This window comes from Mirounga angustirostris, unplaced genomic scaffold, assembly GCF_029215605.1.
Source record: "Mirounga angustirostris isolate CCGP_5_RB_7025 unplaced genomic scaffold, mMirAng1.0.hap1 SCAF_10, whole genome shotgun sequence".
Classification (NCBI taxonomy): Eukaryota; Metazoa; Chordata; class Mammalia; order Carnivora; family Phocidae; genus Mirounga; species Mirounga angustirostris.
The window spans coordinates 78,229,283-78,244,979 of NW_026991718.1; the positions used below are offsets into that span (position 1 = coordinate 78,229,283).

Genomic DNA, 15,697 nt, shown 5'->3' on the forward strand with positions numbered 1-15,697 from the left:
TGTGACCAGCTGACTGCATTTAACACAAAATACTGTAACATATGGGAAAGGACATTTTACTCGGAAGTTTTAAAAAAGACAGGAGGATGTTTTTGAGACAGAGTGATGTTGATTTCAAGGTTTATTAAGACCTCAAAAAAGTAACTTCACTGATGCATTAATATTTACCTTCAAATATAAAAGTGCTTATTCTTAAAAATCCTTAAGGCTCATTCTGTTACAGTATAGTAAGATGTTCCTCCATTCCAGAAACTGTTCTGCCTGCATTTTATGTGACTTCTAGACAGACACAGCAAAATCTTCAAACAGTAAAATCATGGTCAATGATTCCATCGTTTTTGTACATGTAAATTTAAACTCAGACAAAATATGAGATCTTCCTAAGTAACTCCTTAATATTAGATGTACACTCTATGCCTTCCTAACACCTTGCCAAAATAATTCAATGTTGAATTGTTCATGATTTGAAATAGGAGTTTTGTTTATTTGCAGTATGATAAATACTGCTATGTGGGAGAAACTTTTTCCTTATATGAGAGAGAGAAAGATAGAAAGAGGATTTAGTATGTGCCTTTCCTTATGCAGACATCAGCAACCATCAAAGTGAAGGACTTTAGGCTTCATGCATGCAGACACCTTAGAAGCAGCCTGGGAGAAGAGACCTCTCTATAGGAGTAAGAGATCTGGGGGCACTTGTGAGGATGCATTGGAATTTCCCTGGGAAAAGTGCTAATGAATTTTGAGAAGAAAAGCTGGAGGAAGTGAACCTTTCTAAAGCCACTAGTCTTTATTCATTGCTTGGGTTACGATTTTATCACACACTTAAAGACACAGACAAAAGCACATGGTTTCATCAGTTGGTAATCAGTTGGGTTGGTAATGTTGATGCTTAATAGACCATTACAACTACTTGGGTTAAAATAATGGCTATCAACACAGATTCTGGACTTTCTCCATAACCATATCCAAATGCCCTAACAAGAAGTCCCAAATAAATGTCACATAACAAAAATGAACTTAAGCTATTTTAATATTGAATGACTAGACACAAATGAAAATAGTAATCAACCTTATAAATACAGCACTTTAATCAATGCTACAATGGGTACATTTTTACAGCATAAATTACTGTACAGAATTGTTCTACTTAAAATCCTCTTCAATCCTGGAAACAATTGTAAGACCAATTCCTAGAAGAGGAGGTGAAGGCTCTGTAATCTGGTTTTGTGGCTGCTAAAACTGGATCAGTGGAAAAGTCTCGCGGGACGTAAGCAGGTTCCCAAGTTGCTGACGGCTTTCCTGAGACCGAGATGCAGAATTTGAAAAGTTGTTTGCTGTGACACGCTATGCAGGAATATTGAATTAGAGTTGCGGCTCCATAAATAAACATCCAAAATGATACAGTATAAAATGGTGGAATTTTAAATCCCTGCTCCAACTGAGGCAAACTTGCATGGGAGTGACTTTCAACTTGATCCCATGGGACTGTAGAGTAAGCAACTGTTTATTATGCTGTGGTAGAAGCGTCTGTTCTATAACATCCTGCCTGCGAAAATGTGACATCCAAGAGTCTAGCTAGTGTATCGACACCTCCTCATGCTAATAAACCTGTTGCCATTCTAGAATTTTTTTTACCTAAAAACTCAGAATTCACACAGGATAAGGTGTTATGCTCTTGTGGAAAGGGTGTTAGTGTCAATTTGGGCCTAAATGAGGATGGATCTTGCAAGACCTTAAGCCCCTGCTCCTTTGTACTGGAGAAAGGCTAGGGATTTTCCAGTGAGTATGAAAAGAAAGGGCCCTTTAGAATGAGTATCTCATGATTATTTTGATGACATCAAAGCACTGATTTAGGGACACAAGGAAGGGCCATGTCTAAATACTATAAATTTTAGATAAAAGCTCAAAACTTCAATCCAACAGTTAGGGCCTTGATCTCGGTGGTATGAAACATTCAGATTATTGGTCAGATTTCCAGTTTTTGTTTCAATGTTTGGGGCTAGAATGTACAAATGTCTAGGTGGGCATCACAAAAATCACTAAGTTCTTATGTTGATTTTTCTCTCTCCTGGTACACTGACTAAGGTGTAGCCTGCAATTAAGTGATCATGCTGAGGCAACCTAACCCACTAGAGAAAAAATCTATCTATTCTCTCAAGAGAGGTCTCCTCTTTCCTGAAGCTCATGACATACCCAAGTCCCTTGCGACAGATCTCCTTTCTCAGGGACAAACGTCCTGGATTAGCTGTCCTACACCTCCTGGCCCCAAACAAACATACAAACAAACCATCAAAGGCACAAGATCCCCATCTTGGAACTCAGCCTCAAAGAAAAGCCATGAGAGCATGCAAAACAAGACTGTGCTGTGTTCTCTGGGTCTATGAAGATTTTTGAAGTATGGTGTTCAATAGGCAAGTTATTTTCTCATGGAAGATGGCACACTGGAAACTTGGACCCAATGTTCCTTCTTCCAATTTCCATCTGACACCCCCTGATTTCTTAAGGTCAGGACTGGATGAGAAAGAGGGGGGTGGGGCTGTACTGCCAACTGGATGGGGTACTTGGCAGCCTTGCTCCTCTTGGCAAGGACAGACCCCCCCCTACCTCCACCCCCTCATTGGTCTTACTCTGTCTACAGGCAGGAGGACTCAAAATGGTAACAATAAAGGCTGAAGAATCTTACGGAGGGAGCTGTGGCTACCCCACTGCCATCCTCTTGGTCCTCTAGAACCTCTTCAGGGGGGACAGAGTACCATGCCACGCATCACACACCTTTGTGTCTTGGTGCCTGTAGATATATTTCTGTTGCCTCTGTTCTGACAATCATGCATTGTGACAACCTGCTGAATGTGACAACTGGGAATCTCAAAACGCTTGCCCGAATCTGTTGATCCTCACACTCTGTCTGAGGTTATGGGTATTCTGAGTTACATTTCACATAGAGGAAATTGCAGTATGCAGAGGAGCTTTATTCAAGGATCAGGTGCAGCAGGCAATGGAGGGGAATGTTTGGGTAGGTACCCCAGTTACTTTTCTGACTTCTCATCCCAACATCCATGAGTTCTCATATTGAATCCTTGTTTCCTTAAAGCTCCCACTGTCTCTAATAACTCTTCTTCTAAAAAGTCAAGATACTAAACCTGACTTATAGAACTTAGAAGGGCGAAGCCCCCAAAGGAACAACAAAATCAACCCAGTTCACAGAGAAGGACATTTTGGGTTGAGTTGGCAGCCCTGGGAACTGCAGGGGATTAATACTCAGATTGCGGATTACTCAAAGGAAAGATTTAATATCGTTATTTCACTACACAGATAGGCCCCAGAGACAGCTGGTGATGCTCTGAAGGCATCTATCACTAAAGATTAGATGTTATATACTTAGAATTTCTGACATCTCACCTACATGGCCATACTTGAGGCTTTGTGATCTCTCACTTTGGAGGATGAAGGTAACAGAGAAGACTCAAAGAGTGTTCTTTAAGAAGTCATATACCTTTGGCTACTGTGGGTAGAATGCTGTTCAGTCAAGTAGTGCATATTTCTCAGCGTTAAGTATGTTCTCTTTGCTCATGTGGACATCTAGGAATCAAGAGATGATAAACGCTGGGGAAAAAGTCAGTTTTGTCTTATGGAAAACTGAAAAGAAGTGCTGAAGAACAGGGAGCTGAATATTGTGATTATTTTTATCAGCAAACAGCACTGTTTGAAAATCCTAAACAATGGTACTATTTTACATCATCTTTGGATATAAATATTTTCTGATGAACTTCTATGTCAGAAATGAGTGGAAAACAAGTCCTTGATTCAGGCTTTCAGGCCCCATCATTACTTCCTGATGCTTAAAGACAAATGCTGATCCTCGTGTCGACTTGCAATTAGTACTTTGAATTCATCCCTCAGATCAGTGTGTTTAAAATTGGCTCGAAGAAGTGGATGTTCAAAGTAACATGTAGGGATTTAATCCCCTGATTCCCATTACTGTAAGAGCTGTGAATCTAAGTGCCCTTGGAGCCTGCCCCAAATTACCCCCTGGTGCCTCAGAATGCCAATTAAATCATAAAAACCAAAACTGTGGCCAGATGTAATTAGTTTGAGAACAGAGTTTTGTAATTTTCCTCATGCCACACAAACAAGCTGACCCCTCTGATGACATATACAGAGTAATTCAGTTTGGACAAAGAGAACACAAATCTCAAGTCTGAACATTTCTTGTTCTGTTTGCTGGGAAGCTGGGATATCGAAAACTGTGCTTGGAAAATTGCTGGAAATGCAGTTTATGTTGTTAAGTTTTCTTTCTTTCATTAAAAAAGTCTTTCAAGACTCCAGTTGATCCATGTTTCATTGCAAATGTGTTACTTCTTAAAAATATGATTCTGATTACAACAGACTTTAACAGCAGGCAAACTGTAGACTGTTGAGTGTTTCTTAGCCCAAACCACTTCTGAAAAGAGCATCAAGGTCCCTGGAGCGAGCAAGGCCAGTGCCCTGTCCTGGCCACCTCTGGGATGAGGTGGTCTCCATGGTGGTGCCGAGCTAGGGTCCTGCTGCATGACAAGGCAGCTTGAACCTAAGGGTATGGGCTGGATAAGGTAGAGTCATCGTTCTGTTTTTGTTGCTGTTTCTGCTTCTTTGGGAAGGAATGGACTGCAAAAGTTGTGAGAGAAGAGTAAGAATAAGATAAACAAAAAACCCTCCCACACAGGGGGACAGATAATGGCAAGCTGCTGTTCTAATATTTCCATCTTCATTAGTTCAAAGTTCTCTTATTTGGTTCAACCAAATATTTGTGAGCATTATTATTCCACCATGTTTTGGTTTGAGTTGAAAAAACCTGGCACATATTACTTAGGGAATTAACTTGTGTTATTAAGGAATGTTGAGTAAAACAGTGCCCCAGTATCCCAGGACTACCTGTGGGACCGGCATCAGTGAACTCCTCAAGCTTCCTCTTCAGCGTTTTCTGGGACACTGGGCTGTGTCCTTCTGTACAAGTAGTAATGAAGAAAAACATACTTCTGTCTTGCCCTTGGAAAATATCAGACCTAGTAATGATAATTCGTGGGAGCTACATTTAAGAAATTCATGAAACAACAGGGTTGTTTCTGAAGAGATTTTGAACCGGGGACCCAAATAATTATTTGAACGTATTTTGATTCCGAAGTTTCCTTGTAAAAATATTCACAGAAATTGGTGGACATTTTTTTTTTTTTTACATACAACTCGGTTTCTCTCGTTTACAACATAAATCATTTAATGTAACATTTGCAACCTTAGAAAGGCAGACATATTTAATCCAAGTCAGTTTATAAATTCCAATTTCACATGGATTAAAAACTGCAGATAAATTAAGTCACAATAATATCCTGTACATGCTTTAAGGCTGGTGACTGCTAAAGTCTCTTGGGTATCTACAAACAGGAAATCACACACAGATTACTGGGTCTGAAGAGTTTCTACATCATTAAAAAAATCTTGCTTTTTTTTTTTGGTGATAGGGATTTCAACAGTAACTCTGGAAAACTGTGAAAAATGTTATTTAAAAATATATATGTATATACTACTGCACAGTTTCAAAGATGTGATTCATAAATAATGTTGGCTGCACTGATTAATTTTGTAACAATTACTGCACTTCCAAGGTGATGCGAACACGCAGTGACTTATACTCAATGTTAGGCACTAGGAATATCCTTCAGGCATACTACAGTTTTATGTTAGCTGTATCGTACATATATATTTTTAAATGTATGCATTTATACAAACTGTGTATATTATGTATGGGATGTCAGAAATGTACACATCACTGTTATATAATACACACATCATTGTTTTACATACTAGGGTAAGTTTTAGTGCAGAAAATCTCATTGCATTGCATTCCATGTGTTCAATCTAGTACACAATTTGTCAACTCTTCAGATTATTTTTCCAGTACATTCTTCTTTAGATAGTAGGTCCGAGTTTCCATTTGCAATTTGAATGTTTCCAGAAATATCTGTTTTAACCAAACCTCTCTTTCCAGGCACAATCCTGCACATAAGTCTGATCTGTGTAGAGAGTAGTAACAAATCCCAAATTTTGATCAGGAATATATTTGGGTCACTTTCTTTCAAAGGTAACGCTAACATTGTGATAAAGGAAGGCATCCACTCAGGTCATGGAAGGATAAGGTCAGTTGAACTTGTGTTGAACTTCTGAGGAAATAATATATCTTCAAATAGGAAAAAACGATAATAGACATTATATGTTTAAATGGGAGAATCTCTAGAAGAATCTACATGAAACTGTGAGCAGTGGTTGTCTTCGGGGGATAGGACTTACTACTTTCTACTTTATACATCGCTGTCTTGTTTGAATCTTTACAATGAGCATGTATTACTTTTATAATCCAAAAACACAAGAAAGGTATTTTTACTTTGAACAAAGCTAAAGAAAAGGAACAAGTTATGAATGACTTTCACAAACAACAATCAGAAGATGGTTCCTTACCAAAATCACCTCTGCCAAAGCAAACAGAAACTGCTGCCCTCACAGGGTCTACTAATGAGATCAAAGACAGGGAGAGGACCCTGCACGCTCTGACCATCCACAAAATGACCAGTTCCAAGTTTTGTTGGGAAACATGGGCCACCTAAGTGCTGATAAAATGCTGTGGGCACAATCAGCCAGGGGCCACCTGTGTGTTTACATGGGGTTTTGTGGGTAAGCCACCGTGGGGCTCCCACAAGACCTATGACTTTAAGGATGGGCAGGGGATACATGATGCAGACCCTGAGGCTCATCATCCCTTTACGTAAGCGTTTCAACATTTCATCAGAATTCAGCAAGAGGAAGTAGAACTAAGCCTCTGTCCTCCAAAAAAAAAATAAAAATAAAATAAAAATCCTAAATTAGACTCAAATTTCCAACATAGGATGGGCTCATGAACTCTGCCAACAACTCATGAAAGGGGTTTGAGGAGCACCTCAGTTGGATAAATGTAAAATGGAAATACTGGTAATATTTCCAGAAGCTTCAGGGCTGAAGCCAAATGCAAATTTCACAAATCCTTCACTGGCTTCATTTCCCTTTGAACCCTTCACTTTCGATTCATTTCAAATCACTGAAGTTGCTCAATCCTTTTGAATCAGCGCTTAGAATTATAGCAGTCTTATTTCCCACCTACAGGTCAGGTGACAACAATGTGAACATTACAACCAAACCAGTAAGAGCGTCAGGGAAAGCATATATCACTATCTTTTATAAATGTTTTGTGCCACCATCACCTTGGAAAATGGAGCGTTCCACATATGGCATTCACCTGTCTTTCTCAGACCATCCTGGTACAATTCTGTCAAGTGAGAGGCTTCAAAGGCATTATTTTTGTTTTTAAGGATATGGCAAGGTCTATCCTCTTTTGTAGGAATTTTTCTTTTTTACCAGCATTTTTTATATCCAAGTATATTTTACAAGAAGACTAAATCTAGGGCACGATAAGAGACTATAAAAGAAGTAAGTTTCAGACAAAAACTGTAAACAAGACGTCAAAAAACTAAAATGTAAACTTCATTTAAAAAAAAAGAAAAGAAAAAGAATCAAGGACAAGACGTAAACATACCAGACACGCGGAATGGAAGCATATGATGTTCTGGTCATTGCTACTGCAAACAGATTTGCGGTCCTTGCAAAAATAACTTACCCTGCGCAGTAAGCAGCTTGCTAATCAAAGCCTGAAACACAGCCCCCAGATCGAAATGCATTAAAGGCCTGCCGTTCTGCACGAAGAGTGAGAGGATTAGACAGTCTCATGATAGCGAATAGTTCTCAGCCCGAGAAGCAGCAGATACAGACTCCTAGTGAAGAGACATTCTAGGGAATGTCCTAATTTGGCCTAGAACATTTGTAAGAGAGCTATCGCGGAGAGAAAAGACTTGAAAAATATTGGCTGACAAACGCCCCGGGGCTCTGTGGCCACCGTGTCACAGTGGCAGGAAGAAACAACACATGTGCTGGGTGGGCTTGTCGTGGCACGAGTGGAAACTTGCAATTCTTGACTGAGCTCAGTTGTCTCTTAGTGTCGGTTATCTTGCAAAGACACTGACTTTTTACCAAACCTCAGTGCCATGTTCATATTCTTTTGGGGGCAGGGCAGGGCAGGCCTGTGGGATTTGATCCATTTGCTCATAATGCCTTTAGTTGATAACAAAGTTGGATGGAAGGGGTGAGGAGTAGACAAAAGGCAAGGTACTTGGTCACATGCAATCTAGTAAAAGTCCAGCACAAAAATAACTGACTTCTTTTCATTATTCAATTACCCATTAATACACACAATCAAAAATTAATTGGGGAATAGTATATTAATACTGAAAGTAATCAATAATATAAGAACTAGGTTCATCTTAACTGGCAGTCAAGCTTTTGGTGTGCTGTATTGCACCTGGTTAACTAACCCATGAGATTTTGGTTGAATGTTCTAAGAAGTCATAGTTTAGCTTTGAAATAGAAAGTGTGTGTGTGTGTGTGTGTGTGTGTGTGTGTGTGTAAGGGTATATTCTCTAATCAGAAACCTCTGATCACTTTGTCTAGCTTGGGATTATGAAACTAGACAAAGAAAGTGTGTTCTAGAGAGCTGTGTATCTTGCACACATACAGGCAGCTTCGTGAACACACACACACACACACACACACACACGCCCTGGGAAAAGACCATTGTTCGATGCTGAGGAAATATTCACCGCAGTTTGGGAAATGCTGTGGCCGGGGACTTCAGTAGCACAGTGTCCAGAAACATTGAGCCATCCGTGGAGACGAGAGCACAATCCAGCTCACGGGCAAGGTCCCTATGACAGGTGGGTGCTGTTCCGCAGCCAGTGCAGGCCCTGCTGGGAGTACTGGACCAGATGCTCCATGCTGCTGTGCAGGGTGACAGGCCCCATGAGCAAATCCAGGTCGTTGAAGAATTCTAGGGGACAGAGAGAGTGACACACATGCTAAGTGTGCTACCCTGGGAGACCTGAGTGACTTAAGAAAAAAATTCCATTCCTCGTCTTTATATAAATCAAGCATTCTCTATTCCATCATGCAACTTTAGCATTCAGTGGAACAGAACCCACAGGTAGAGAACTCCTCCTATATCCAAAGGATTTTATTGGCCATTTCTCATTTAAATGAATAACGTTTGCTGAGCCAAAGAGCAAAGAAAATTTTCTTCCTCAGACTGCATTGTCTGTGCACACGAATGCTTCCTCCCCTGGATGTGGATTGTGGCTCTGTTGCCCCTTATACTGTACTCAACTGTAGCATGTGCTGAACCCCTGGAGTGAGTCCAAGGGAGGAGGCTCCAGGCCCCTGGGGGCAGATCAGAGATGGGTTCTCAAAAATCCTCCTGAGGTCACCTTCTAGTCCCGGGACATTCTCTAGGTTTGTCCTTTCATTAAATACTTATTAGGTGCCAAGGCACTGTGGTAGGTGCAGGAGGGTAGAGGTAGGGGAGTATACCAAGGGAAATAATGAGTAAGCTCTGCTCTCTCAGAGATCACAGTGTGTGGCTGAGAGATAAATTTGTATGGCTGTTATGCTGTCATAACTGGATCACTGAACCAACCACTCCTTGAAAATAAGTATCTGGGAGAAGTTTTTCGGAGGTGCTCAGGTACATGCTCAATGAAGTCCTGCTGGAGAAGGCAAAGGAGAGGTTAGAGAAGACTCCCAGGTGGCTAGGAGGATAGCCAAGGCAGGAATCCAGGAGCAGAAGAGGGGAGGAGGAGCGGGTTCGGGAAAAATCGCTGACTTTGCACTGGACACGTAGCATTGCGCCCTCTGGTAGGAGACATCCAGAAGGCAATTGGCAGTGCCATCAGGAGCGTGGCCTGCTCAGGGTCTCCCAAACTGGCCACGTAAATTTTTATATGTCCTGTCCCTTCTATTTTGTCCACCTGTGATGCCCACCCCACTCTGTCTCAGTTACACAACTACCATTTGTTTTTCAAAACCCTGTCCCATGCAAGCCTCTCCTGGTGGCCTCAGTCCCTGGAATTGACCTCCCTTGGCATTCCCATTAGATTTTCAGGGTGTGCCACCTCTGGGATGCATGTTATATACTTTCTGGTTTTATTATCAATTTTATGTATTCAGGACCCATCTACTTCTCTGTGCTATTAACTCTTCATCTCATTGTGGACATCCTGGTCTTGTCCTCAGAAGCTTATGCTATCATGGGAACAAAATTTGCATCTCATGGCTTGAAAGTGAGGTCAGATTTGCACTTTCACCTGCTGCTGGAGGAAGAGTAGTAAATTGGTATAATCTTTTGGGAGAAAGTTAACAATATATGTTAAGATATAGAACAACATATATCTTAAAGGAATCTATACCTGTTGACCCCCAAATTCTCCCTCTGATGAAAATAATCAGAATATGGACAATGATTTATATGAAGATATTTATCATAACATTATTTTTAATAGTAGAAAAAATTGGAAGTGACATATGTCCAATAAGAAGGGAATGGTTTTGAGAAATCATGATACTTTATGACTACATAAGCACTATTATGACAGTCTTCTAGAAGCATCATAAAAGATGTTTTTGAACAAGTTGGTGACATGGGAGAATGCCTGATACAATGTTAAATGGAAACAGACAGGATGTAAGACTGCAAATGGACTGCAATCTTATTTTGGTAAGAATCATGCATATTTGGAGAAGACTAGAAAAAACTTCAGTAGAATGTTAACAGTAATTATTTCTTGGTGATAAGATTACTAATAATTAAAAAATGTTTTTTTCTGTAGTCTTCCACATTTTACAAATTTAGCCACAGTAGACATGTGCTTGTCTTATAATCTGTGAAAACAAAAACCTTATTTAAAGAGAATAGAACTTACTGCTACCTAGAAAACACTCTCTTCTCAGGGGTAAGTAGCTATCACTTAAGTAGCGTGGAACATTCATCCTCATTAACCAATCCACCAATTCATTCATTCAATGTTTCAGCTCCCCAGCTGTGTTCTCAGCACTGTGTGGGTCTTGGGAACACTAAGCTGAACAGAAGGTTACCCCTACCTTCAAGGAGCTCACTGTCTCAAGGGTGTGTCCTAATATAGGTATCTACATCATTTCTGTGTATCCGTTTCCTATCTCCATCTCCACCTCCACCTCCATCTTTAATCACCAACAGTCAAGATTAAGGTCGGTCAAGGCAGAGGAGGCCGTGCGTGAGGTCAGGAGAAGTTTCACACAATAGGTGACACCTTCTATTATGTCTTCTCTGTTACATGATGAAAACCTGCTCAATGATGTCCAGGGTCAGGCTGGCTCCCTGAGCTGTGGAGGAAGCACACACACGCTCCCTGGCAGCGCACACACCTCTGTTTTCCTTGGCCAGGTTGTCTGCCATCTCCCAGTAGTCATAGCTGTGGAGAATGCTGTTGGTGATGCTGACGTGATTGGCTGCCATCTGGTGGATGCGCTGTGGGATGCTGACGATGGTTGAAGGGGACAGGGCGTTGGCGTTGGAGAGGCTCCCCTGAGATCCCACGGAGCTGGTCGGGGAGGGGTTGGGAGACATGGGGGATGGGGTTCCAGTGCTCCTGGAAGGGGAGGGCGTAGAAAAACACAAGAGTGGGGAGGTTGGTACCAGGTGAGGTAGAACAGCCCCCCAGGGTACTGTAAGCAAAGTAGCACATGACCCAGCATCATGCAGCGTCTCATTTATCACCTTTACTTTGGAGAAATGAACTTACTTTCCACTGGCTCCCCATGGAGATGGGGCTTGGGCAGCTTTAGATGAATTCTGCAGGAAAATAAAAATGTTGACAGTGAGTACCATCTGTTTAAGTTTAAAGAGCTGACAGTAACATGTTCTCAGGTGACCGTTGAAAGAAGTAATGGCAGAAACTGCAGATAAAATGAAGACTCACAGAAACTGGATCTGGGAATTTAAAATTACTAGGCTACTGGTTTCTTTTCTGGAAGCTAGTGGGGGGCAGTTGCATGGCCTGCTGGATTTCACGGTGGGCTAAAATGGAGAACTCAACCCCACAGCCTGGGTTTTCATGCACCAAATTCTATGTACCGAATTAAATCATAATCCTGAGGGTCTGTTGACTCCTAAACCAGCCTAAATTTTTTCAACTAGCTTAATTTTCCTTAAAAGGAAAAAACAGCAGGAGTTCCCCCCCCAACCCCTTGCCCACCACACCCACTGAGAACACCTTATATTTAAATGTAGGGCATATCTGCAGAAACCACTGACATACATTTAATGCCTGAACATATATGAGACACCAAATTATATTGTTTTGCCTTACGAAGCTTAAAAGTATTTCTCTTAAAGGAAATTGCTGTTGAATTTTTCTAAAAGAACAGATTACAATATATGTCCTTAACAGAGTATTCAAAAACTGATTTATCTGAATATTTTGGTTTAGGATGTTATGTTACATGAGTCAGCTATTTGCATCAGGCATTGAAAAGGAGTCCTGCCTGTGGCAAGGAAAGTTGCTAAATGTACAGACAGATTTCCTTTCTGAAAGCCTGATAATGTGTTCTTGCACATAAGTCTAGGGGACTAGTAAAGAAAAGAATGGTCTTTATGATACTGATGTGAATTTTCAAAAACAGCCTGAGCCTGGTTACCCAGAGACAAGGTGTTTCTTTTGGTTAAAAAGGACTTTAGGAAGTGGTGAGTGATTTTTAGTTCTTAGTGGAGGTGTTACCAAAATGGTAAGAAATGGCCCAACAGGTGGCAATTCTGCAACTGCCTTCAGACTTCTTCTATTACCAGGAAGCTCTGTGACTGTAAAAACATACATGGGGACCAAGTCTTTTTTTCAGGGGCAGCTCTGTATCGATAAAACACATTCTTTATGGACAAATTATCATCGCCACCTGAAGCTTTCATAATCCCTGAACTTTTTTTTAAAGATTTTCTTCCTTTTCTTTCTTTCTTGCTTGCTTTTTCTTTCTTTCTTTCTTTCTTTCTTTCTTTCTTTCTTTCTTTCTTTCTTTCTTTCTTTCTTTCTTTCTTTCTTTCTTTCCTTTCTTTCATTTCTCTCTCTCTTTCTTTCTTTTTCTTTCAAGAGTGAGAGGAGAGGGAAAGAGAGAATCCTAAGCAGGCTCTGCTCCCAGGACCGAGCCCAATGTGGGGCCCAATTCCACGACCCTGAGATTATGACCTGAGCCGAAATCAGGAGTCAGACACTCAACTGACTGAGCCACCCAGGCTCCCCCATAATCTCTGAACTTTAAGTAGCATTTAAATGGCTTTTAATTAAGGGTAACTACCAATAACCCCTGGAGGGGAAACTGATGTTTAAGTTGTGTTCTTTGTCCATTCTGTACATATTCATAGATGGCATACATACGCTAAGAATTTTTTGTATCCCTTAGAAGTTCTGTTGTAACCTCTGTGGCTTACAGAGTTCAGATTCCTTTTTTATTCAAGCATTTTTTTTTTTACTCTAATAATGCTCTTCAGTATTAGCTTTTAGATTCTGACATTTTGGAAACGACCTCTCTTGACCTTAGGCCCCCAAAGTAAAGGAATAGGCTTAGTGTCCGTTCTTGTCATTATGACACAGAATGGTCTTTGTGTCAAAACAGTTCTCTCCTCGCCTTAGCACCTGGTTACTCTACATGCATGACCAGGAAGCAGGTGGTATGCTGGACACAGCCCATGGAACCTCCAACATAGCCTGGTCAGCAGAGATGATCTCTAAGAAGTGGAGGTTGGGGATTAAAGGATCTAAATGATGGTGTGTATCTGACAAAGGGTTGGTGGAGGTGGAAATGGCATAAATTTCTTGTTTCTATAGACAAATGGACAGCAAAGAGGCCTAGAAATCCCAAATGCATTATAACTTCATGTCTGCTTCACAAGTACAGCAGAGAAGGCTTCCCCCCCCCCCCCATTCCCACAGTGAAAATGATTTCGTTTCCTGAGACACGTAGTTAACCTGGCTTCCAATTCTACCCTTATATTTACCCAATGCCATTGTCCTAGTGCCTCTGAGTTCCAATGAACCGTTTCTTATCATTTAAAACAACACCCTTATTAAAAATTAAATGAGCTACTGGAGGGAGCTACGAGGAAGTTCTAAGTAGTTACTTCTGAGAGGAAGAAGCTGTAAGCGAACATGAGGAATTTGTTAGCTGTAAAGAGGAATTTCCTAGGACACTGGAGTGGGTAATTGGATCTTCTTTCTCTTGAGGCCATGAAAGTACTTGGATACGAGGCAGGGGGATAAATTAGACGGGCTGTCAAGGCCATTCTCTGAGCTTTGAACCCCATGAGTGTGTCATAACGGGGGTTACTGTTGAGATCAGAGGGTTCCTGTATTCCCCCCCGCCCCCAAAGCCAGGGATTCTACTAGGCTCCTGGGAAATGCCCTGGACCGGGAGCCCACTGGGTACAAGCAACAGTGTTGCCCACTAGCCAGACAATACCTTGAAATAGTCGATAAGTGCTTTTGAATACTTGACAGCGTGGTCCCTTTTGAGTCGAAACATCCGCCAGTACAGCAGAGCCAGGCAGCGGTAACTGCAGCAGAAAGAGAGAAACGGGCCCGGGGAGCATGAGCGTGTCCTCCGCCAGCAAGACGTACACAAAACTCTTGTTGTTATTCTTTTTTTTAAAGATTTTATTTATTTATTTGACAGAGAGAGACACAGCGAGAGAGGGAACACAAGCAGGGGGAGCGGGAGAGGGAGAAGCAGGCTCCCCGCGGAGCAGGGAGCCCGATGCGGGGCTTGATCCCAGGACCCTGGGATCATGACCTGAGCTGAAGGCAGACGCTTAACGACTGAGCCACCCAGGCGCCCCAAAACTCTTGTTGTTCTAAGGCACCCCATATTTATGTCACGATTACATATGTGAAATACTGCTATACTTACGTTTATGTCTGTTAAGTATCTGACCTTCCTTGTCTTCAAAGGATCTAATTCAAAATTTCACCCTAGATCCTAGCTTTATGGCTTCTTCTTGGGGCTAAGGGACAGGCCATTTTCTTCTTCCGCCACTAGAGGGCAGGCTCTCTCCATGCGAGGAGTGAGGGAGCCTAGCACACAGCTTTCACCGCGACTGGGTGAATCTCAGGCCAGAGCCACCTTCCTTCCTGATGCCCCCCTGGCGCCGGGGACCTCGGCAGCGACGGCTTTGCTGAAACAATAGCCCTTCACCTGTTCATATTCCTTTCATTTTGAAACTACCTTACTGGACTGGAAGTAGTTCAAATAAAGTAACAGGTACGAATGTCATATAAATAAGAACTCAATGCTGAGAGTAGTTATCATTATTGTTTTATATTTATTATTTACATATTAGTTTTCTATCTTATATAATATGAAGTATTAATCATCATTAATTTGTTAATCCTAGTATGGAACTTTGCATTTGAAAAGAGCACAGAAAGCCTTTCCTGAGACATACCCTCTTTTCCTTGGTGCTTTTTTTTTTTTTGAAACGAGAGAGGTCATTTTTTTTTAAAGATTATTTATTTATTTGAGAGAGAGAGTGAGAGACAGAGATAGCGAGAGAGAGCACGAGTGGGGAGGACAGGGAGAAGCGGTTCCCCGCTGAGCAAGGAGCCGGATGTGGGGCTTAATCCCAGGATCCGGGGATCATGACCTGAGCCGAAGGCAGCAGCTTAACCGACTGAGCCACCCAGGCGCCCTGGTGCTTTTCACTCATAATTATTTGCTAACTCAGATCTGATGC

At 41.5% G+C, this 15,697-nt stretch overlaps 1 protein-coding gene across 1 annotated transcript in view; it reads right to left on the reverse strand.

Moving 5' to 3' along the window:
• Window positions 1-7,640: 7,640 nt before the first annotated feature.
• AFF3 (ALF transcription elongation factor 3) overlaps window positions 7,641-15,697 on the reverse strand; it is a 520,154-nt gene continuing 512,097 nt past the window's right edge. Inside the window, exons 19-22 of the mRNA XM_064572610.1 lie at window positions 14,428-14,521; window positions 11,724-11,773; window positions 11,347-11,570; window positions 7,641-8,941 (exon numbers count right to left, since the gene is read on the reverse strand). Of these exons, the coding sequence (XP_064428680.1) occupies window positions 8,820-8,941; window positions 11,347-11,570; window positions 11,724-11,773; window positions 14,428-14,521 (490 nt within the window). The 3' untranslated portion in view covers window positions 7,641-8,819. The remainder of the gene's footprint in view (window positions 8,942-11,346; window positions 11,571-11,723; window positions 11,774-14,427; window positions 14,522-15,697) is intronic.